Here is a 23,241-nt window from a genome sequence, read left to right on the forward strand (position 1 = left end):
AAAAAAAAATGCCCCCAAACCAACCAAAACAAAATCTGCAAAACAGTGTGTAAAGACAGAAGCTCTAGGTTAGACTGCTCTGAGTTCAAATCCGAGTCCTGCCTGTTCTCTATCAGGCAGGGACTTCAGGCAAGCTGTATAACCTCTCAGAGCCAGTTTGTGTATCTGAACAATGGGCTAAGGAAGGGGGCAAACTCTGTGGGTCACTGTAAGGACAGAAGACCGTGTGTTGGGTGCTGCTAGATCATGATCAAGCCTGCCACGGGCCACAGAATGACTGATGTACAGCCGTGGGACAGAAAAAGCAAAGCCCAAAACCCTAAGCCCAAAACAAACATCCACTTCATCCAATGCTTGCTATATACTCAGTACACAATGCTGCGTGTGTGTGTGTGTGTGTGTGTGTGTGTGTGTGTGTGTGTGGCTGAGGGATTGAACCGAGGGACTTCACTCTGAACTACATCCCCAGGCCTTTTTTAACACTCCACCCAGGGCCTGGCAGCCAGATAGCTCAGTGGATTAAAGCACCTGCTTAGGCAGACAAAGAGACCAGGGTTCGATCCCCAGCATGCTGTGCGGGCCCCGTCCCTGGGGACACTGAGATGGCAGTTGAGACTGGGTGTGGCGGCAATTTACACTTGTAACCCTAGTACTTGGGAGGCCGGAAGCAGGAGGATCACTACGAGTCCATTTGCATAGAGAGACCCTGTATTAAATGCATTTAAAAAACAGAACAAAACAACTCTCTCTCTCTCTCTCTCTCTCTCTCTCTCTCTCTCTCTCTCTCTCTCAACACAGTGTTTTGTTAGGCAGTTTAGGCTGGCTTTAAATTTAACTAGCTAAGCCAGGCTAACTTTGAATTTATAGCACCATCATACCCTGGCCCCAACCCTTTTGTAAAATTTTAAGACAGACTCTCTCTAATCAAACTTTCTGTTAAATTAACTTTGTTTGTTTTGTATTTAAGGCAGGGTCTAGGACTCATAGTGATCCTCCTTTTTACAGCCTCCCAAGTGCTGGGATTACAGGCGCACCCAGTCTCAACCACCACACGCCCAGGCGAGCCTAGTCTCAGTCCATACGTCAGGGCACCCGGGGGCAGGGTCAGCACAGCAGGCCCAGGGATCAAACTCCCTGTGTCTGCCTAAACAGGCCCTTTAATTCAATGAGCTATTTGGCTGGTCCAAACTTTTGTTTGTTAAATTGGGTGTGGTGGCTCTCACCTGTAATCCCAGCACTTGGGAGGCTGAAGCAGGAAGATCTTTGAGAGTTCGAGACCAGCCTGGGCTACAGAATGAGAGACAACCCTGCCTCAGACACACACACACACACACACACACACACACACACACAGAAAAAACTTTAATAAAAAATTTGTTAATTAAACTTTTGACCCTCCTGCCTCAGCCTCCCAAGTAGCCATGATTACAGGCATGTACCACACCTGACTTACCAATGCCTTAATAATATAAAATGTTTCTGGGCAGTATGGGGTGGGATGAATCTCAGATCTAGTGGCCTGGCCAAGCAGGCCAGACACAAGTGTCGTGCCACCCCAGATCAGAAAGCCAGTCAGAGGGCCCAGAACAGGCCAGGCTCTGGGGCACCCTGAGGGTGCTTGGGCATCAGAGGCCCCTGGGTGAGAGTGTGGGCCACACCTATGAGCTGCATGGCCCACTTTGCACCAATGAACAGATGTGTTTGTTTCTATGGAGTGGAGCAGGTACCTGTCACATGTGCTCCTTACCTTGTATCTTTTTGCCAGGCCCTGTGTTAGTGTCCATAACTGTGGACGGGACAGGATACACTGGGAATATTTTACGAGACCTGGTGTCAGCTTTCGATGTCCTACAGCAAGGCAATGTCAGCATCCTGTCCCAGCGCTGCCTCCTGCAGCCCTCAGAGCCAGACTCCACCAGTTATATAGTCATAGGTATGACCACAACCCCATGGCCCTGGGGGCTGGGAGCAGGCAGGAGGGCTGCGGTCAGCGCCAGGGCCTGCAGCAGTGCTCTCTGGGCCTCTGTCCTCCAGGCGTCATGTATGGCCTGTGTTTCTTTGTCACTCTGTGTGGTGGATATGTCAGCCGGCTTCGGCGGGTCATCTGCGCCTCCTACTACCCATCCCGTGAGCAGGTGAGGGGGGCCCTAGCCACCTCAGTCCCTGCCCCACCCCAGGTGCTAAGCTTGACTATGTTGACTTTGGGGAGCTCAGAGGACTCTGACAGCTCTCCTCTGGTTGAGCCCCAAAGCAAACAACCTGAACTGCAGGTCTCTGGGGCCCAGAGAGGACTGGGGGAAGTGGTGCCACTTGGGGCAGAGCTTCCTGACATTCAGCTCACCTCCAAAGTTTTGAGAAAACCAGGGGGACAGGGGAAATGTTGGCATGTTGGGATTGGAGGGAAACTCACCCTGTCTACTGATGTGCTAATCATGTGCTGAGCACCTACTGTATGCCTACCACTGTGTGGTCACCTCGGATGCCACGGTGAACCCCATAGGCTGGAGCTCATCTCAACACAGGCCAGGTCAGATTTTAAGAGGCATTATACTTTTTTAAAAAGAGCTTCTATGAAGGAAAAAATAAAGTGCGATGGAAATCTGAGGAGGGAGGGAGTACTTCCACTCAGGGAGGCCCAGAAGGCTTCCCAGAGGTGAGGGCATGTGAGTCAAGCCTGGAGGGATTTGTAGGAGAAGGAAGCAGAGAGGGATGCAGAGGCAAGTCAGGCAGACAAGATGGGGTCAGGTGGGACCCGTCCCCGATTTCCCCCATCAGGAAAGGATCTCCTACCTCTACAACGTACTTCTAAGCCGGCGAACTAACCCGCTGGCCGCCCTGCAACGAACAGTGAGGCGCCGGGCAGCTGACCAGGACCACGTGAGTGCCTTCCAGGAGCTGGCCATGTGGTGAGCCAACTGTCCTTGCCCAGTAGGTGTGGCAAGAGTGGACAGAAAAGGAGTCAAGGGGCCGAGGAGATGGCTCAGTGGAGTAAGCGCTTCCCTGGCAAGCTCAAGGGGCTGAGTTCAATCCCCGGTTCCACACACACAAAAAAAAAAGTCAAGGGTTTGAGGGCCCACTGTCCTCCCTCGGCGACCAGAGATTCGGTTGAAGAGGGGGTGCCCATTCTGTACCCTTGGAAGGAGAATTCAGGATGAGAACTCTTAGAAGTGGGAGTGTGGGGCCGGGGAGATGGCTCAGTGGAATAAGTGCTTCCCTGGAAAGCGCAAGGGCCTGAGTTCAATCCCCAGTTCTGCAAAAAAAAAAAAAAAAAAAAAAAAGAAGTGGGAGTGAGAAGGAAGACATGGCACTAGAGTGGTGCTGTTAGAAGCAAAGACAGAGGTTAGGCTGCAGGAAAGCCTCTGGTCTTTCCAAGGTCGGTGCTGCACAGGGAATGTTAGACTGGCTGGTTCTTGTGTGTGATGCCTCTCCTCAGGTGCCCATGGCTGAGACCATTTATCAGGCAATTTCAGTTGCACCAGACCTACTGCTTGGGCTGTGGTCAGCCTCCAGAGAAAGGGGACCCAGAAAGCTTCGTGCACTGTGGCACCCCAGGGTGCCAAGGTGAGACCCTGGGTCAGATGTCCTCACCACGTTTGCATATGACCATCAGCTTCACCTTACCTCACCTTTTGTTCCTTCCCTTCATGTCTATGCATATTTTCACCTGCATGAGGCCCTCAGGCCGCTAGCTTATCTCCTCTTTGCCCTCTTTGGTTTGGTTCTTTCTTTTTTCTTTTTTGCACTGGGCATCAAACTCAGGACCTTACACGTGCTAGACAGACACTGTGCCACTGAACTATATCCCTGGTCCCTGTAAACAGGATTTTATCCTATTAATCCTATGCAAGGATTTCCCCGCCATGCACACTGGACAAGACTGTTCCCTCTGGGGTACAGGGAAGGAGGGGCTGGAAAGCAGGGAAGGAAAGTGGAGGGGGAGGGGCTGAAAGCAGGGAGCCCGGGTGGTGTGGGTAACTCAAGTTCCCCTTTTCTCCTGCCTCCTACAGGTCGTTACTGCCAGGGCTGCTACCGCCTCCTGGGCAGCACCTGCTTCGTGTGTGCCACTCCTCTCTCTTATCAGAGGGACCTAGACGTAGAGCTGTGAGTCTTTCAGTGATTGTAGTCTGTAGGGGTAGCGAGAGCAGCCACTGGAGGCCCTGAGATGTGGCTTCTCCAGGGACTCCAGTGATGAAGAGGGCTCCCAGGGATGGCTGGTTGCTGCTGGAAAGAGGGCCACTGAGGAGCAACCAATCCTGCAGTGGCAGCTCCGGGAAGCGCTGGACAGCAGCCGCTCAGAGGAGTCTGGCTCTGGGTCCAGGTGAGGGGATGCTGCAGGAGCTGATGAGTCTGTCACGTTTACAGTGGGCTTCGTGATAACCGGCCAGGAGCTAGGGCTGAGCGCAGATATGAGTGGGGAAGGAACAGAGGTTTACTGAGTGCCCACTTCTGGTCTACACCCCACCTGCAGGGGCTCACTGTCCAAGGGGGAGAGTGGTACCACACAGACAGCATTTATGTAGAGAGAACCCAATAAAGGAAAGATGTATTACTGGATGGGGTATATTAATGAAGGCTTTGGAGGAGAAAGGAAAAACACACTTGATTTTGTGATCTTAGTGTTGTCAGGCTGGGGGGGGGTGCTGCAAGAATTTGGAGATATCCAGGAAAATAAACAAAACCTGGTGTGTGTAGGGGGTTGTGTGCTTAGGTGGAGACCTCAGAGAATGTCAGGAAATGAGGTTGAAGTCAAGGTGAGGAGAGATAGACAAAGGCCTTACTTGCCATTTCATTCTTGATTTTTTATTCTTTGTGGTACTTATGCTTGCCAGGTAGATGCTGTGCCACTGAGCTATATCCCTGGCCCTTGCCATTTGAAAATCAAGTTGGAAAGTGACATATTCACATTTGTCAAGACCATAAGCTGAGAAGGCAGTGTGGAGGCTGGGCAGTAGCTGTCACAGTCTGGGAGAGGGTGGTGACATCAGGGTGATCCTGATCCTGACTGAGATCCATACTTGGGACTCGGTAGGTGCAGGGGCAAGCGGAGAAAGGGCTCTGGGTAGAGAGGACTGGGCCAGTTGGAGACCCGTAAAGAGTCTTCAGGGTATCCGGCTGCGGAGGCCCAGGGCCCAGATGGAAAGGAGCATGGCTGAGGCGGGAGGTCTCTTCTGGGGTTGTTGCCACCCAGACTTTAAGAGGATAGGCTAGGTCACCCTGGTGAAGGGCACAGCAGTAAAGAGATGAGGGTCAAACCCTGAGGAGCTCATCACAAACCTGAGAGAGGGGAGGAGCTCAAGAAAGCAGAAAAGCAAAGCCCTAAAGCCTGAGGTGATGGCTGGCTGGGGGCGGGGATGGCCACTGGACCACTGGTGTGGCCAGTGGGGACACTCTTAGTATGCCACGAAGGCCAAAAACACATCAGGACAGGTTGAGGGGAGATTGGTACACATCAGGCAGGTTGAGGGAAGAGAGGACCCACGAAGAGGAGATGTGTGCCCTGCATCACAGCTGCCAGAAGTTTGAGAATTTCTTTTACATGATACCTGCTGTAGTTACAAACAGGAAGCTTGATGGTAAAGTTACACACGAGTAGTATGCAAGAGACCCAGAATTCACAGGGGTTTCTGTACCCAGGACAGGAAGTAGAAAAGGAGAGCACTGACTAGGGAGGGGGCTTTAAGCCAGGTGGACAAGGTGGCCCTAGATAGGCACAGGCTTGGCTGAGGCAAAGGAGAGAGGAGGTTCTCTGGGCAGAGCTGAGCCTCTCAAGCCCATGCTTTGTTTTTCTTGAGGGTGTGGGGGGCAGGGGCACCTGTCAAGAGAGAAGGGGGTGGCTGCCAGTGGCATAAAGGTCTCAGGAGTGGGTGGTGGAGGCTGAAATACCTGCCGTGGGCAGTGTGCTAACATGTCACCTGGAGAGTGAAGGGACTTCCAGTTAGTGTCAAAGGCCTAGTGATGTTGAAAACCCTAACCTATAACACCTGCCCAGTGTCCCTGCTTATTCTTTGGCAAACATGGTGGCAACAACTAGGATTGAGGGCTAAGAGCTTTTTCCGTGCAGGTCAGCTGACTAAGATGACTGCCCTTGGAGAAGACAAGGAGCCAAGGCCCAGGGCAGTCCAGGGGCTGTGTCACAGGGAGATGTTAGGACATAGCATGGTCAAAAAGACAGCTGGCAGGACTGAGGGCTGGAGCTCTGGGATGAGTCTGCCGAGTGGCCGAGGCTAACTGGGACATCTGACCAGGGGAGGATGAGGCGAAGGTCACTGGAGTCAAGGCCATAAAGATTGAAAGCCAGGGAAATAGGTCCTCCTGTGAGGAGGCCACCGGGCCACATGAGCAGCAGTCCAGTACTGGGCTTATGTACCCTGGATGGATGTGGGAAGGTGTCTGGAAGGATCAGCTGTTAACAGTGCCAACGATACAACTGTGGTGATAGCTAAAGGCTTCACAACAAAAACTGAGGCAAGAGAAGGTTAAGCTGCCTCCAACTGGGGGCCTGCAAAGGAAGCTAAGGGATGGACACAGAGGTTGTTGAGCCCAGGCACACAAAGGGCATTAAAACTTGCTTTTAGCCATTCCAGGGGCCTGTGGAAGTTAAAAGGCTAGATCAGCAGGGGGCAGCTGAGCCTTGAGCAAGGTGACAGCTGAGGTCACCAGTGGTTTTGCCCTTGCTAGCTACTAGGGCAAGTCACTGCCCACCCAGTCCTCAGCAGGAGCCTAAAATCAGAAGTTATCTCCAGCCTAGGGCTGGTACGCCTCAGGGGCTAGGAGAGCAGGAGCCACTGATAAATAACAGGAGCTGGATCAGAGCAGATGGGGCAGGGACACCTGTGAAAACAAAATACTGGTGATAGAGCTGTCCCTTCCCTCTCCTCCCTAGTGACTTGGAGGACAAGGGAACCTCACAGAGGTAGCACGTGCCCATGGCTCCTGCCTGAAGCCCACCCAGGATCTGCCTGTATTTCTCATCCCCTCAGAAATCCTCTGCCCCCAACAGCCCCCTCCCCAACCTCAGAACTCTCCAACCCTCTGTCTCTCACCTTCCTCCCCTCCTATCCACCCTGAAAATAAAGGAACCAAAAGTGGACACAAGTGTGAATCTTAAATTATTATTTCTTCCTGTCGCTTACACCCGAGGTGGAGGGGCAGGGCTACCGGAAGGGAACAGAAGGGAGGATACCTCCCCCCCTAAGGCACTGACTGGGAAAGCCACAAGTAGGGAGAGGAGAGGCCACACTGACCCACTCTCTGGGGCCAGACCCCAGGTCTCCCCTGCCTTGGGCTCCCCTTATCACCTGAAATGCTAAGGTATGGCCCAGGGCACCCGACCTCCCCTCCCACCCCAATATATTACATTATCACTTTTTAAATAGATACAGGGACAGGTTCCATTACCCCCTCCCTGTGACCCCTCCCCACTGTTGGGGGTACCTGGGCAGCTGTGCAAATGGGCATAGGGGTGTATGGGAAGGGGGGACAGCACCGGGCCCCTGAACCTGCCCCTTTTGAGGAGGAAGGGGACCACCAGGCCAAGGAGGGAAAATAGTGCAAGGCGGAGCCCAGGCCGCAATGGGGGTCCAGCACCCAGCGAGGAAGGGGTTGGGGGACACTCCCGCACCAGCAGAATGGGGGAGTTAAAAATCTGAAACTAGATTTCAACAAGACCAACAGAAAAGGTTATGTACATTATGAGGGTGGATTCAGTCCTAGGGGAGATGAGGGACTCTTTTGCCCCACAAGGCGGCCGGTTGGCAAGGATCTGAGAAGGGGGTCCCTCTCCTACAGGCCCACAACTTGCCTCCTCGGAAAAGGGGTGCCAGCCTGGGGGCCGGGATCGTGGGGTGCAGGAAGACAGCGGGCGCGGAATAGCCACGGGGGCTCTCGCCCGCTTGCGCAGGGCTCGGCCGCCAGATGGCGCCCTCTCACCCGCCAGGCTCCCCAACCCCTCACCCGGTCCCACACCCTGCGCCCAGCCAGCCCGGGGGCGGCGTGAGTCAGGGGCGGCCGTGGTGGCGGCTCCGGCTCGCACCTGGGCGGGGAGGAGGTAGGGAGAAGAGGGGAGACGCCGCCCGGCCCGCCCTGCCCTCTGGCCCCAGGGAGGGAGCGGCGGGAACAAGACATTCCCTGCCCGGGGACGCAGAGGGCGGAGGGAGCGCCGCACAGCGGCTCCCTGGGCTGGGCGGGGCCCTCCCGCTGCCCCCAGGGGCGGGCGAGCAGATCAGGCCACCCCGCCCCTCTTCTCCAGGACCCCATGACTCAGCGCTGGAGCAGGGCGGAGGGGACTGGGATGGCTCCTTCCTTACAGGCCCAGTCGTCCCCCCCACCCCAGCCTTCAAGCCTCTACCTTGCTTTCTCCACCTACCCTTCCTTTGCCACCCCTTTTGCATAATTCGCTGCTTGGAAAGGGAACAGAAACCAGGAAGGAGGGGCAGTCTTTCACCCCCTTACACAGCCAAAACCCCTAAGAGGCATGGGAGCAGGGGCAAGGCTTTGGTCCCAAGCCCCTGCCTTCTAAAAACCCGCATAGCCGAAGTAGGACCCCACAAATCAGAAATACATTATTGCTTCTGCTCCCCAGGAGCAGCTGGGGACAGGAAGCCCACCTTTACAACAGAGCTGTAAATATATACACAGTATCTTATGTATCACTCGTCAGGATTGCCCCAATCAAGGGAGCCTCTAGCCCCAAACCTCTTCAGCTCCAAACTGGAATGAGGACGCAGAGCTCTGGTGCGAAGTGGCCGATGTGACTCTGACGGCTGCAAGGCTTGGTGCTTCTGATCTCTGCTGTCCTTCGTGCTCCCAATGCTTGGCATGGTGTCCCCAGCCTTTGCTGCTCCAGCCTCACCACTCATGCCTCTTTAAGAGGACTCCATGGCACCTTCAGCCTGGGGTGTAGTGGGTGCTCCCTCCTCCTCCTCATCATCAGGGGGCCCCGGGGTGGAGACCGGGGCCCCCGAGGGGGTTGACTGCTCCCAGAATCGAGCCAGAGAGAGGCGGAAGGTGTCCAGATGGCCATTGGAGAGGTCAAGGCCAGCAGGTGATGAGGTGGCGGTGGAGGGTGGTGGGTAGTGGGGTGGTGCATCGTCCTTGCGACGACGCCGGGTGCGCACCTCCAGGCAGTTCTGGCCTTTCAGGTGGCGCTGCAGGTGGTCCTCCTTGGCGAAAGCCTTGTGGCACAGGTGGCACTCATAGGGACGGTCCCCTGTATGCAGGTGCATGTGGTTCTTGAGGTCGTAGCTGTGCAGGAAGCGGGCTGGGCAGTGCGGGCATGAGTAGGGTCGCTCTCCTGTGTGCTTCCTCATATGGATCTTCAGCTTGTCATTCCTGGTACGGCAAGGATGAAAGGAACAAGGGTGGTAGTCAGGATGGGATCCCAGGTCATCCTGGTCATGCTTGAAGGCCTTGTCCCACTCCCATCTCACCACCCCATTCTTGCCCGATACCCTACCACTTGCCTCCAGTTTAACTAGACCCTGTCATTGTCACTTTCTGCTTCCCTTGAGACCTCCTTAAGCACAACTCCCCCCGCCTACACACACACACATTCTCCTGGTTTCTATCACTCCACACATACTCTCGTCTCCCTAGGACACCTGTATCCACCTAGATCATGCCCCAACACTTTCTACCCTGGCTGGGGCCCCACTCACACTTGGTGCTCACCTGGTGAAGCGGACGCCACAGACCTCACAGACAAAGGGCTTCTCACCCGTATGGGTCCTCATGTGGCGTGGCAGTTTGCCTGCTCCATGGATTATCTTATGGCAGACTGGACACTCCTGGGGCATCTGGGAGCGGCGTTTGCGAACTAGCTTGTCTTGGCCATCCAGGCCTGGTGCCAGGGCATCCTGGTGCAGGGAACTCAGATAGGCCATCAGGTCTGGATCAATGGCATCCTCATCCGAGCCCAACTCCTCTGGGGACAGTGGGGGCCCACTGCCCTGTGTCAGCCCATAGGCTGGGGGATAAACCAGCTCCTCCTCCTCTTCTTCACCCTCATAGCCCTCATAGCTCAGGGGCCCCTCAGGAGGCGAGGCAGTCCCTGTGGGAGGGCTATAGCTGTCACCCAGCCCACTGCCCCCACTGCTGCCCACTCTGCCCGCTTCTTCCTCCTCATAGGTCAAGGGGCGGGCGGGCAATGCAGCAGGCACCTCAGGTACCAGGTGGTTCGCCCGGGCCCCCTTGGTTTGCAGGAAAGCTTTTCGGGGCTTGCGGCTGCGGCGGGCAACAGGTCGAGGTGGTGGCAGCGGTGGTGCTAAGTGGGGCACCTGTGGAGGACTATCTTCACCATTGGGAACGCCTGAGGCTGTGGCGGTGGCAAAGGCCTCCAGGTACTGTCGGGCTCGCTCACAGTCATCTTCATCTGGGCTGGGAGCTTCCAGCCCACTGCCTTGCAGAATCTCCATGCAGGCAGCGATAACACAGGGGATCTCCAGCAGCCGGGCAGCCTGCAGCACAGCTGGCATGTTGGCGCTACTGGTGGTCAGTGTGGCTGTGTAGGCAAATTCAAGCAGGGCACCCAGCGCCTCTGGCCCTACGAAGTCCAGCTCACACACGCCGGCCCCGGCTCCCCCAGCAGCTGTTCCACCACCCCCTGCTCCCATGACGGCCCCACCACCACCCTCAGTGAACAGCTTCTTGAAGTAGTGGCTGCAGGCGGCCAGCACAGCCCTGTGTGTGCGGTACTCAAGGCCTTGCGTCCGGATGGTGAGGTCACATAGGTGGCCCAGCTGGCGCTGCTCATTGAGGCAGCTCAGGAGCTCACTGCTGTGGTCTGGGAATGGAATTCCAATCAAGTCATCCTCAGGGCTCCCCATCTTCTCCTACAGGATCAAACAGAGTTGGAGGTTAAGATCATTCAGCCCTCCAAGGACACTGGGGAAGGGATGCTGGCACTGTGTGACTCTTCCTGAGGGATGGCCACAAGCCAGACGCTCTTCTGTATATTTTATACCGTTCCAAAGTATGATTATCACCCATTTCACAGACAAGGAAACTTCAGACAAAGTGACCTTCTGAATAACATGTGCCACAGGGCTTAAGCCCTGTGGTGGCCCCAGAGTCCATGTCCACATCACTATGCCATGATGAGCCACCTCTGGGAGAATCAGAACCCTCCTGTCTGGCCCTGCTCTAGGGACGGTGCTTCACCTGTCCTCTTCCCCATCCCTTGAGAAGCACTGGGTTGGCTTAGGCCACATCAAGCATTGGCTGAAGGACTCTGGTGACTTTAGCATCTGAAAACTGGGTAACCATCTTTGTGACATGCCTCCTCAGGGCTCTTCACAGCACAGAAGGGGCAGGTGACAGCATTCAAATTCACACTGGACCAGGTTTTCTCCCACAGGGTTTATGACACTGTAAGGCACTGCGCAAACAAAAGGCCCCTCTAAGCACCATCCTCTTCCTCCGGGCACTTGGGCCACCAAAAGTGCATCTCCTCAGATGCCTCCTTCTAGAGGCCAAAAGGGAAACCACTCCCAGCATCCCTTCCCCCCTCTCCTCCCTTCCCCTCCCCCAAGGGGCCAAGGAGCAGCCACCCTTTGCTGGGGTGTCACTGGTGAGGGTGCTTCCTGCCCCACACAGATAAGCATCGCCCCCGCCCCCTCCCCTACTGCCAATAGGCCAAGTTCCAGTCCTACCCCATCCCCCCCAGCTACCTGCCGCCTCTCCCTCCCCATTCCAGGACAGCCCTCCCTCCACACATCTGTAGCTCTCCCCTCAATGCTTCCCTGACCAGGGCCAAGCTAGCCACAAGAGGTAGAGTACCACAGCACAGACCAGGTGGGCAGGCAGGGGCCATGATTTGTGGCCTGACTCTTGCCTGGAAGTGGGGAGATTGGCTTGGAGTCCTGGCTCTGCTTTTCTGTCTTGCCGGAATGACCTTGGGCAAGTCATTTCTCCCAGCACTTGACTTCCCTCAACTGCACAGGCAGGGGTGGGAGTGGAAGCCCTGAGGGTTCGACCCTTCAGCCCAGACATTGTGTGAGTCTGGAGTCACTGGAGACTTTTTGTTGGGTCCTGGAAAAAGCTAGGTCCTGGGTTCAGCCAGGCTTGAGTTTGAGTCCCAGGCTCTACCACAAGTTAGCTCTGTGACCTTAAGCAAGTGACTTAATCTTCAAGCCTCTTTCCTCATAATGTGGGAGAATTCCAGCTGACTCCACTGGGGCTGTGGAGATGGGTGAGTGAGACCAAGTATAACACAGCTTTGCCTAACACACAGTAGGGGTGCAATAAGTGGTCTGCCTTGGCCGCGCCTGGGGCGGATTCCACCACACAGATGGCCTCCCTCCCTCCAAGCACCCTGAGGGAGCCTGGTTACCTGACCTTGGACAAGTCACTTCCCTTCCTGAGAAGGTCTGTTCTTCATCTACAATATTAAAGGCAGTCCAGATGCTCTCAGGACAATTGTCAGTGTCCTCTCTAACATGCCAGCAGCTATTCAGGCCTGACCATTGCTGGGGAAAGGGTATTTTTTGTTTTGTCTTTTTGTAAGGTGAGGGGAGTCAAAGGCCACAGATTTCCTCTTTGGGACACAAGAACACCATTGTCTTTGCCTGCCACCTCCACTGCAGTGCCAGGACTCCTGCAAGGAAGCCTTGAGCAAGCAGCCCCCACATGTCTGTTTATGCTTGGAAACCACACCTGGGTACCTCTGGATGGCCATCCATTCCCACTGTAAGTCCCCAAGCCACTTCTCTCCCTGGGGCCAAGCAGTCTGGAAGTTCTCTCTGCTCCTCTCGGGCCTCCTGCCTGCCTGTACTTTATACACTGAACAAGAAGCAAATGGCCCCAGGACTTAGGAACAAACAAAAACCAGGTGGGCAGTAGCCACAGTGGAAGTGGTAGCCACCCAAGCAACAGTGGGCAACCTCCTGAGCCCAAGTGGATCTCCTCCCTTCCAGGGGGACAGGCGGGGCTATCCTCCATGTTCATTGGTTAGGAGCTGAGTACCTGCAGGCAAGTGGCTCACCCTAGCTCTTTCTCCTTCCCTACCCACCCCACCCATTCCCACTGCTAAACCCGCCTTTCTCCCACCCCAGGGCCAGTCTCTGTGGCAACTTGGTGTGGCAGAGTACTGATTGGCTGACCCTGCTGTCAGGTCACACTGTCAGGCTGGTTTGAAGGCAACTCAAGCAGGGCTTGGGTAAGGGTGGGTATTTAACCCCTTAAGTCCAAATTCAATGCCCAAAGCCAAAAGGTAGCAAGGAAGGAGGAGAGGCAAGGGCACAAAGGGAGGAGCAGGTGTTCCTATGCCTCTCCAGATTCTGGGAAATTTCCCCAGCCCTTACCCAGGGCTCTAGCACCCATGCCAGCAGAGACACCACCTGGAACTATGCTGGTGCCAACCAGGCCAAGGGGACACTCCTAGCCCCATCATCTTGTAGGGGAGGGCAGTAGCCTCCCCTCCCTTTTCTTATTGCCAGAGTGGAGCCATGGTGCCAGGGTGCCCACGCCACCTTGTGCACCCTTCCCTCTTCTACATCTTAGAGGGCCTAGTCTCTGGATGCCCCATCCCTACCCAGCCTGGCATGCCCCCTCTTGCTAAGACCTCGTGGGCATGGGTGTGTGTGGTAGTTGGGGGGACAGCTGTGCCAAGGAACCAGGTAAGGTCTGTTTGGTCTGTTTGCCTGGTAGGGGGAAGAACTGGGAGTCCGCCCCATCGCTCCCCTCTTTCCCGCCACCCCCCAGGCACCCCTCACTGTCAGGCCTGCTAGACCGGCCAAGCAGGTGGGCAGCTCTCATGAAACTGGGCCCTGAGTCAAGCCTGCCAGTCTTTGGTTGGGGGAAGACTTGAGGGTGAGAAAGGTGGGAGGGGACAAAGGTGAAAGTCCCTGTCATCCACCCCTCAGTGTCCAGAAGCACCTGCCAAGGTGGGTCCACCACCAAGAAACCAAAAGCAGAAGACACTGGTCCTTTCTTGAAAGAAAAAAAGACACAACTGGAGCTCTTTCGCAGGTGCTGACCTTGGGCAGTGCCCATGCAGAGTGGGGGGCACCAGGGCCAACACTGCTGGCTTGAGGCAGCTGAAGGGCAGGGAGAGGAGGCCCTCAACAGGGCAGCTGAGTAAAGCTGGGCCCCCTTTCCCCCCCACCCTGGGGATTAGGGGAGTGAGGCTTAGTGTGGGGGGCAGCAGGCGGAACCAGGATTAGCAGTGGAGAAAATAGATATGGGCCTGAGACACAGGCACACAGCGCCCCCCCTCAAGCTCCAAGGCCCCTACTCTAGGCTCTTCCAGGGAGCCCGAGAGACCTGGCTAGGCTTCTGCTGGAACAACAGCTTGGCTGAGGGAGGATGAGGAGGATGAGGACCAGGCTGACAGATTCTCCTGCTAGGGTTGATGGAGAGACCTGAGATCCTTGTTTTCCTAGTGCCTGTGGCTACCCACCCCCTTTTACTTCTTTCTTCTTTCTACCCCCACCCCCTAGCCCAACTCCAGCTTCAGGTTCTCTTCCTGTTTTTTTGGCACTGTTTGCACAAAGCCAGGGTTTTGGCCTGTGGCTGGACCAGGGGAGTGAGGAAACTGAGTAGCCAATCTAGAATCCTCAGGGACCCAGGAATCCTTATTCCTGGGCTTCTATCACCTCTTCCCGGGGACTCTGGGGCCCAGGGCCATAGCCATCTGGATTGTGCAGTTGGGGGGACTAAGCCACAGGCCACTGAAGGACTGGAAGGGCTTCCCAGGAGATGTCTTCTGTGTGTGCAGGGAATGTCCCAAGTCACTTAGGGAGCCTTTCTCCACCTGCCCCCCAGCCTTTCCAGGCTTGTACATGCCTTCCCCATCCCCCATGTGACGCTTCCCCCCCTCCTAACCTCACCACCCCCAGCACTCACACTTCCTGGGGGCCGAGGCGGGGAAGAGAGACCGCAAGCCACGAAGGGGGAAGGAGGCGAGGGGAGTTGGCTGCTTCCCGGTGCCCTGGGGGTTAAGCCTCCCCCTCAAGACCCCCCCAATCCTGGTGCAGGGGCTTCTGAATGAGGGAGACCTTACTGCTTGTCCACATTTCTTTTCATGACACCATCCCTAGCCTACAGCGTCTTAGTTGCTTCAAGGGAAAGGGGAGGAAGATAAAAGATGGCGGAGGATGGAATGAGGACAGTTCTCCTTCCCAGCCTTCCACCCCTCCACGTCTGGGTACCCACTGCCCATCAGCCACCTTCACTCCGGCCCCTCTTCTGGAACTCTTCTCTCCATCTCCTTACCTTCTCTGACCCCTATCTTCCCTCCTCCACAAGATCCACCCTTTGCTTTCCTTGCCTCAACCTTTGCCGGCCCCTCATCTCTTCTCTACTAGATCAGTCCCCTCCTACTAAAAACCATCGCTACCTCTATTTTCTTTCCTCCTTTGCTTTGGTTCTCTCACTCAAGCCTCTCTCATTTCTCTATCCGCTCCCTGCCCCTAGCATCTCTTCTTTACTCTTTGGGAATGTGTAGAGCAGAGAGGGCAAAAGAATTAAACCAACAGCCTACCTTGCAAGTCCTGGTCTTGCCAAGACATGGTTGCATTTAGAGAACTCACACCCTCTTTCTGGATGAAGTGGGGGACCAAAATTTGGGGGCCAGTTGGGGAGTATAAATGGCGGAGGGGTGTGCAGAGAGAGCGGATGTGGGGTGAGGGGGACAACCAGTACCTCTCTGCCCGTCAGAGTTTCCAGCTCTGTAGCAGCTGGACTTTCCCCAGAGGATGCCCACCATGGCCCAAGCAACTGCCCACTGGATGGACCTTGCTTACCAGGATTCCCTGCTGGGAACCCTGCCTGGGTCATGCCAGCTCCCCTCAGGGCCAGAGGAGACAGTGCAAAGTGCCAGGGTCTGCCCTGTGCCCCCCTCCCCCAGCCTAGTGTCTCTGGCTGGGTAACCGAGCTGCCTGGTAACCCCACACCCGCCAAGCCGCCAGCAGAAACCTGAGCCCCCCAGCCCCAGAGGACACCCCAGCCCGATCCCCGGAGCCCGGCTCCCTGCCAGCCTGTCCAACCTCCTAGGCTGGCCCAGCAATCACTCAGCTCCTGTAGGCCTTTCTACCTTTCCTACTCTTCTTGGGTCCCTCAGACTCTGAAGACTCCACAACATCAGCTCCTTAGACCCTCAGTTCCCTACAGCCCCCAGTGAAGTCTGGGAACCTTCTTCCCAGCCTGTTTTTCGGTCCTTCTCTGACCCTTGGCCAATTCTAGGCCTTCGAGCCTCCCCTGGGGCCTGACCTCTCAAGCCAGAGCAGGCCTACTCACCTGGACGCTGAGGGGCCTTGCCAGCAACTCCTCCTGGCCCCTGGGGGCAGCGCGCTGGGAGGGGCTGGGAGGGCTAGGCTGGGGGTAGGTAGGGTGGCTGTTCCCCGCTCCAGCTCTCCTTCAAAGGGGCCGCCCACGACCTGGGCCAGCCCCTCCCCCTACAGCCTTAACCCTCTGGGTGCTGTCCCCCTCCTTCCCAGCTTGGAGGGAGGGGTTACCGGAGGGCTGGCAGCGTGGGAGAGGGCCTAGAGCCTGTGCCTGCAGTGCCTAAAGCCCCAGCCGTCCCCACCCCCGCCTGTCCTTACTCAGTCCTAAAGGGGAAAAAGGTGAGGGGTAGGAAAGGTAGGGGCTGGGACAGTCCAGGAGGACAGAGGTGAGGAGGAGCAAGTGGAGAGGCTGCTGGAGGTGGGACCAGGAGAAGGAAGAAGGGTGGGGTGGGGACAGGAGGTGGCAGTGGCCAAAGAGGGAGGAGGGGAACCCTGGACAGTCAGGTCCTGGGTGACAGGTGCCCAGGTCCCTGGGTCCCAGACCTTTAGGGCATGTGGGGTGAGGGAGCAGGTCTTCCAGACTCCAGTGGACCCCTCAGTTCCCCTGGAACTGGCCAAATTCTCCCCACCCTGTACTGGGCTGGGGCCCTGAGGGGCTGGGCAAGCCAGCACCCCGCCCTCCCAGAGCCTCACCCCAAACCCACTCACATACCACAGTTCTTTGCCTGGGTGCCAGCCCCTGCCAACCAGGCCAGGGGGCAGCACAAATGCCAGCCCCCAGTGGCCAGAAGGATCAGGGGGACAGAGGTGGCCTGAGGGGGACAGACAAATGGGGGAGCTGTGGGCACGGAAAGAGGAAGGAGCTGGGAGGGGGCATCTGCTGGGAAGCGCCTAGCCCCACCCCTTGCGCAAGCCACTGCCACCCTGGCCGGTTGGGTGGGACCCGCCTGGGCCTGAGGGGCAACTCAGGAGGGCTCTGAGCCCAGAGATGGGTGGGCCACAAATTTTCACTTAAACAACTCCTAGGGTCCTTTATGCCCAGGACAAGAGGTACCCTAGTGTGCTCCAAGACACTAGCCCATCCCAAGACCTTCTAGGCTTGGGGGGACCACAGAAATACCCCTGAAGTATCCCCTCCCCTTTCCCCCCAACAGCTGCTGGCTCAGTGCCGCTGGCCTGCTGCCCCTCACCAGCTCCCGGCCCGGTTGGCACCTACCCACCAGGATGCTGGCAGTCCTGCCCTCCTCTCCCTTCCACCCCCCTGCTCCCAGTGCCCCATGCCAACTGTGGGACTGGGGTGGGGGAGGGTCACCCCTGTGCCTTGGTGCCAGCCAGCCTGGCAGGCCCAGGCCCCTAGGCCATATAGATAAGACCTAAGACCCTGTTGTCAAGCCACCTCAAGAGAGCACATTGGGCAGGGCTGATACAAGCACGTGGGGAGGTATGGACAGCCTGGTGAACAGCTGCCAAAGACTCCAAACCCCAGGGTAGAGGCCAATGTCTCTCCCGGCCACCAGGCACTAACCTCCCAGCATTCCCTCTGGCTGAGCGGATGCTTGGGCACCAAAGTCCCTGTAATTCCTGAGTCCTAGTCTAATGCCTGTAGTCTGCAAGGGAGTGGGGTGGGGCTGTTCCCTGCCCTTTGATCCTCATAAAGGGAGCAAACCAGCCTGGAGGGCAGGGGGCAGGGAGAGAGTTCATGGGGCCCCTCATCCTACCCCTGCCAGGGGCAGCAGGGCAGGGTGTGGGCATCTCTTGGGTGAGGCACTCAGGTAAGAATGGGTAGTGTGTCTCAGCAGGAGAGAAGAACGTCAGTCTCCAGAACATGGTGTCATGTGGGTCTAGGATGGCAAGAACAAAGTAGGGGGACATAGAGGGTACCTGTGTTATAACCCATCCAACCCTGGCTTATTACCTCATCCAAAATACTTTGCCAAAATGAGAGCTCAAGACTACAACTCCCAGTATGCATCACAATTGCTTTATGTAACTTGGGAGTTGTAGTTCCCTTCAGAGGCCCTTGGTTATCTTCCCAGGAACTTAGCTGATGAGGGCAGAAGACTTGGGTACAAATCTCCAAAGGGACTGTTAAAGAAGAGCTAGGAGGTCTGTGGTGTGGAGAGAGGACCCCTGCTCCCAGGCAAAGGAGGAAAGGAGGAAGGAAGGAGGAGAGGATGTCTGTTGAAAGGGACATATGGGTGGGGAGGAGGTGGGGGGGTTAGTGGAAACAGGAAGGAAACTGAAGCCAGAGACATGAAGTTGAAAGCAAGGGCTTGGGGGAGCCCCACTCTGAGGCCTGGCAGGGACTGGGAAGGCATTTCCCCTGCCATTCTGGTGACCTGGAGATGTAGAAGAGGAATCAGTGATATCAAGAGGTAGCAAATGATGTATTTGCAGGGGTCGCCTCTCTGTTTGCTTACTATCAGCCCTATTTTGCCTGGGGGTGGGGGAGACCCTCAATTCCTGGATCTGGCACAGATATTTGCTAGCTAGGAAGCTCTGAAGGCTGACCAGGTCCTGGGAAAAGCTAGAAGGCAGAGGAAGCCCTTGGGGGAGGCAGAGCCAGGCCTGATGGGAGTTTTGTACAGGTCTTTGAGGGGTTAGGTCCAGGTGTGAGGTCAAGGTCAGGGAGGGCAGAGACTATGGGAGGTAGGAAGAGGGAGCTCAGAGAAGAAAAAGCTAAGGTGCCCAGAGGATTTTCCTTCTACCAATCCCAGTCTGGGGGACAGAACCTGGTGGGCAGCCCTCTTTAGCTTTCCTGAGGAATTTGCTAAAAGTAGCTTTTCCCCTGGGTCAGGCAGTCTGTGAACATTAAAGATGGCATCACAAGGGCCCACGTGGCATGTGGAGGTGGAGTCCTAGAGGTGGAGGTCAGGGGTTTGTGGAGAACTTACTTTGCGTACACTTTTTCTGGGCTTTCTAAGGCTTTGAGACAGATGCTGACAGGGAAGACTGTGGCCAAGACCTGAGCAGGGCTGGGTGGGTAGGGTCATTCTTGCCTTCCCCGACCCCTTGAGGAGAGATGACAGTCAGTAGCTCTGTCCCCTTCCCCCAGTCCCCCAGTCCCGCCTTGGCGCCTGGCCGCTTGTGTTGGCAGGGCTGGGGGGGGGGAGCACCGAGGCAACTTCAAACTGTCCGGGCAAAACGTCAAGTTTACTCACGAGTTTACTCAGCAGAAGGAGGGGGAAGAGGCCAGATCGGGCACACCCCATGCCAGGGTCCTATCTGTCTGCCTGTCCCCATCTTCTTCCTCCACCCCCACAGACATAGGCCCCGAGGCCTGGTGGCAAGGCGGCCTTAACTCTTAGGAAGGTCAAGGAGCCAAGCAGGCTGGAGGCAGGAAGCCCCAAAGCAGGCCCAGAGGCTTCTATCAGAGGGCAGTGCCCTGCCTGGAGTCCATTCACTCCCCATCTTGGGGCCTTGGCCCTGGGCCAGAAGAACTGGGTCTCTCAGCCATCAAGAAAGGGGCAGTACCAAGCCAGGCCTCCTCCATCTGAGCAGTCCCTTGGGCAGTAACTTCTGACCCTGAATGCCCAGTTCGAAGCAGTATCTCAGGCTCCAGTGTGATGCCATCCAGGCAGCCATGGGATCCAAGGCTGGTTCTCTCAGCCTTGGCTTGGAATGGGGGGCCGGCACCCTATCTGACCTACTTCCCTTTCCTCCCCACCTGCTTTCATTCTCTGCTCCTCTCCCCTAGTCTTTACTGTCCCCACCCCAGAGGAGCTCCGCCCCCCCATGCCCGCTGGGCCCCCTCCCCCACCCTTCCCCAGGGTGCCAAGTGCAAGCACACAAAGGGCCCGATGGTGCATTGTTAGCCCAGCCCCCGCTGCCCGCCGCGCCCTCCTGGGGCAGGCACTAGGCCAAGGAGGAGCTGGGGGCCCTGGGTGCCAGGGGGCACCATAGGAAGGGGTAAGAGGACAGCACCTGTCTCCCAGATACTGGGGTCCACATTGGGCAAGTCTGAAAGTAGGCCTGTCTTCCTGACAACTGAGCCTAGTGGGCACTGTCTTCTTTCTTCCCAAGAGCTCCCTTCTGATGGTATTAACCCCTTCTTGACCCCTGTGCCAAGGCTGGGGGAGTGTGGTACCCAAGGGAGGGGACAGTGTCTGGGGGTGCCAGCAGGAAGCCTCGTGCCCACAGCAACCATGTAACAGAGGCTCGCTGGGGGAGCCAGGGTCCCGGGGGCCAAGACAGGAGGCACTGACAGAGATTTCTCCTTGTTTCATCAGCTGCTCCAGGGGGAGCCCCCTGCCCTTCTCCCCAGTTACCACTAAGGAGGAACACTAACTACCACTCAGAGCAGGTCACAAATATGCCCTTCTGCCCAGCACAACTCTTATGCTCAATACCTCTTCCTAACCTGATGCCCACTCCATGCCAGCTCTACCAGTAGTGCCAGGAGGGTATAGGGGTGACCAAACCAGTTGGTGTGTTTGGGGCAGCAGGAGGCAACTCCATAATCCTCCAATCTTCAGGCCACCCCACCACCACCACACACACAGCACACACTCCCTCAGGGAACAGAGAGTCCCCATCCAGCTTTAACTCCTCACTGCCCAATCTGACTCTTCCCCGCCCCTGATAAACGGTCTCCCTCCCTAGGAATAAGCTGGGGGAAGGGGTAATGGCTGCGCTGACTCATTCTAGTCCTCAGCTGCAGCTAGGGGTCTCTAAGGCATTCGGGCGGGGGTCAATTCAAGAACACCCTCCACCTGGCCCGGAAGCCAGGACAGTCTGCCGGTCTCCCCCTCTCCCCAGCACCCACTTCCGGTGTCCCAAACTAGGTCAGCAGCGCTCGTTTCCTGTGGGTCAGCTAGCACCGGCGCCTCTGCCCCTCCCCTGCTCCGGACCCAGGATCCCTGCCCCCCCCCGCCCCTCAGGGCGCCCCGAGGTCTCACCACGTCTCAGCCGCCCTTTGATACATGGGGGTTGTGCGGGGCGGGGGGCAGGTGACCCGCCCTCTCTCCAAACACTAGCAGGGCCGGGGCGCCTGGGCAGGCACGTGTCCGGGCACAACCCGCTGCCCACGCTGCCCCCCCCACGGCCCGGGACACGTCGCTCTCTTACTTGAGGTGGGGAGGGAGGAGGGGAAAAAAAGATGGGAATTGAATGCAGAGCCCCCCCCCCAAACCCTCTGCTGACGACACATGCTAAATTCTACAACACGGTAGCGACCCTCACTCTGGGAAGGGCAGGTGCGCTGGTGCCACGACGGGTGTTAGGTAGAAGTCCTCCCAGTCACCCACCCGCGATCTCGGGTCTGAGGGCACGAGCAAGCTCAGAAGGGTGGCGGTCGGGCCGGAGGGGCAGGCTGGGGGAAAGGGGTCGTGTCGCGTCGTTCCAAAGCTGCCGCCCAGCTCCACCGCCGCTGAAGAGTGCGGCTCTAGGAGCGCAAGAAACCAAATAGTCCAGCCGGTAACTTTCCCCCAAGCTGCCGCTCCTCCGCCCCCCACACCCCCCCGCCCGCCAGCAACTGGCTGGGGTCCAACCCACCGCGCCAGGGGGCGCCAGGGGGGCGCGTTGTCCTAGTTAGAGTCCCTCAGTGTTTCCATTCCCCAAACTCGGTTGGGGTTGGGGTCTCCCCATGCAATCACGAAGGAGCCTAGGGGAACACTGTGCCGCCTCACCCTCTCTCCATCCCGGAGCTGACAGTGTCTGATCTCCGGAGAAGTGCAGAGAAAGTTTCTGGGGACCCCCCCTCCAGGGTTGGGGGGCGGCCGTAGTGCCTTCGGTACCTTTCCTCCCACTTTAAAACCAATTCCAAAGACCTAAGAAGGCACCAGAAGGGAGACTGGTGAGAATCTGGTCCGCATGCATGGGGGGGGGTCCCACTTACAGGACAGACGAAGGACACTGCAGTAGTTTCAAGTCTAGTGGACCCCAAGCCAGGACACAAAAGTGGGGTACACTCACCTCTCAGCCGTCGGGTCCGCAGGCCGGAGCTGCTGAAGCACAGAGGTAGGGGAGAAGTGCGTCTCCCCAGGCCCGGGGGCACGGGGCCCTGCTCCGGTCCTGGTCAGAAGGCCGCGGTCAGTCGCTGGCTGCTCGCTGCTGGGGGGCTCCTCCTCCGCCGCCCTCTGCCTTCTCCTGCCGCCCGTCCCCCCAGGGCCGCCGAGAGCCGTACATTCACCTGGCCCCCCCCCGCCCCCCCCTCAGGGCCCGCCTCACCTGTCCTGCTGTCTCACCTGTCCTCCTGCTTGCTTTCCCCCCATCCCTCCCCTCCCTCCCCCCGCCCCCTGCCACCCCCAAACCCCCCCCCCAACCCTTAGCAACACCCTCTGTCACTTCCTGGTTTTTCACCCGCCCCCCCAGGCCCCCCTTCCTCCGCCCAATAAGGACATAAACTTCAACCCCTCTGTCCAGCCAGTCCCTGCAGAGCGCAGATGGTCCCTCCCTCTTTGACCCCCTCCTCCAAGCCCTTACTTTGCTCTCCGAGCCTTTCCCACCCTCCTCCTTTCCCTCCTTTTGCTCTCTCACTCTCCCTTCACCTGCCGCGGTCTCCCCCCTCCTACCCCTATCTCTCCCAGCCCACCTTAACTCGAGCTCCGCCCCGTCCCCCCCGCCCAGCTCTCCACCGCTTCTCCGCCCCGCCCCCTGCACGCCACCGCTCTGCCCGCCCATTAGCCCGAACGCCTGCCCATCCTATGTGGGTCCCGCCTTCCGGTCGTCCAGGGAGGGGGCGGGGCCGAGGGGCTGGCTTGAAACCCGGAGGGGAGGGGGAAGGGGGCAGTGTCCGCAGAGGCCAAGGAACCGAACACCCTCTTCAGGGACTAACTCTCCTCCAAGAAGGGCTGCTGTAGTGTCAGCACCTGGGGAAGGGTTTAAAAGGCTAAGGATAGGCTGCGTGGGAATGAAGACCGAGGATCTTCAGGGAGGGGGTCCTGTGAGGGGGTATAATAAGGTCAGGGCCCCGGGAACGCGGGGGAGGAGGCTATTAGGTCTTCAGCTCCGGCCCCTAATGCCCCCAGGAAGCGGGGGAGCTGAGGCTGCAGGCACCCAGTGACGCTCCCCACGCGTGACA

General features: G+C 57.4%; 2 protein-coding genes across 5 annotated transcripts in view; one reads left to right on the forward strand and one right to left on the reverse strand.

The window, feature by feature from the left end:
* The window catches only part of Dcst2 (DC-STAMP domain containing 2), an 8,084-nt gene extending 3,762 nt beyond the window's left edge, over positions 1 to 4,322 (forward strand). Inside the window, exons 8-13 of the mRNA XM_004629942.1 lie at positions 1,766 to 1,933; positions 2,035 to 2,135; positions 2,776 to 2,906; positions 3,434 to 3,561; positions 4,008 to 4,101; positions 4,178 to 4,322. Coding sequence (XP_004629999.1) covers positions 1,766 to 1,933; positions 2,035 to 2,135; positions 2,776 to 2,906; positions 3,434 to 3,561; positions 4,008 to 4,101; positions 4,178 to 4,322 — 767 coding nt within the window. The remainder of the gene's footprint in view (positions 1 to 1,765; positions 1,934 to 2,034; positions 2,136 to 2,775; positions 2,907 to 3,433; positions 3,562 to 4,007; positions 4,102 to 4,177) is intronic.
* Positions 4,323 to 7,092: 2,770 nt separating this feature from the next.
* Zbtb7b (zinc finger and BTB domain containing 7B) lies at positions 7,093 to 22,438 on the reverse strand. 4 transcript variants are annotated; one of them, XM_023713637.1, is made up of 4 exons: positions 22,406 to 22,438; positions 22,134 to 22,232; positions 9,670 to 10,829; positions 7,093 to 9,330 (listed from the first exon to the last, which is right to left on the reverse strand). In XM_023713637.1, the coding sequence occupies exons 3-4, from the start codon at positions 10,821 to 10,823 to the stop codon at positions 8,865 to 8,867; spliced, it is 1,620 nt and encodes a 539-aa protein (XP_023569405.1). In that variant the 5' UTR covers positions 10,824 to 10,829; positions 22,134 to 22,232; positions 22,406 to 22,438; the 3' UTR covers positions 7,093 to 8,864. The 4 variants fall into 4 exon arrangements, with proteins under 4 accessions (XP_023569405.1, XP_004629851.1, XP_023569406.1 ...); XM_004629794.2 differs by having other exon boundaries at positions 22,389 to 22,431; XM_023713638.1 differs by lacking the exon at positions 22,406 to 22,438 and adding an exon at positions 21,848 to 21,988 and having other exon boundaries at positions 22,134 to 22,359.
* Positions 22,439 to 23,241: the final 803 nt, after the last annotated feature.

This window comes from Octodon degus, unplaced genomic scaffold, assembly GCF_000260255.1.
Source record: "Octodon degus isolate 3935 unplaced genomic scaffold, OctDeg1.0 scaffold00032, whole genome shotgun sequence".
NCBI lineage: Eukaryota > Metazoa > Chordata > Mammalia > Rodentia > Octodontidae > Octodon > Octodon degus.

Coding starts and splice junctions, on each gene's coding strand:
- Zbtb7b (XM_023713637.1), bottom strand. CDS start 10,823: ATGGGGAGCCCTGAGGATGACTTGATTGGAATTCCATTCCCAGACCAC. Junction 9,331..9,669: donor TGTGGCGTCCGCTTCACCAG/GTGAGCACCAAG, acceptor TTGCCGTACCAG/GAATGACAAGCTGAAGATCC.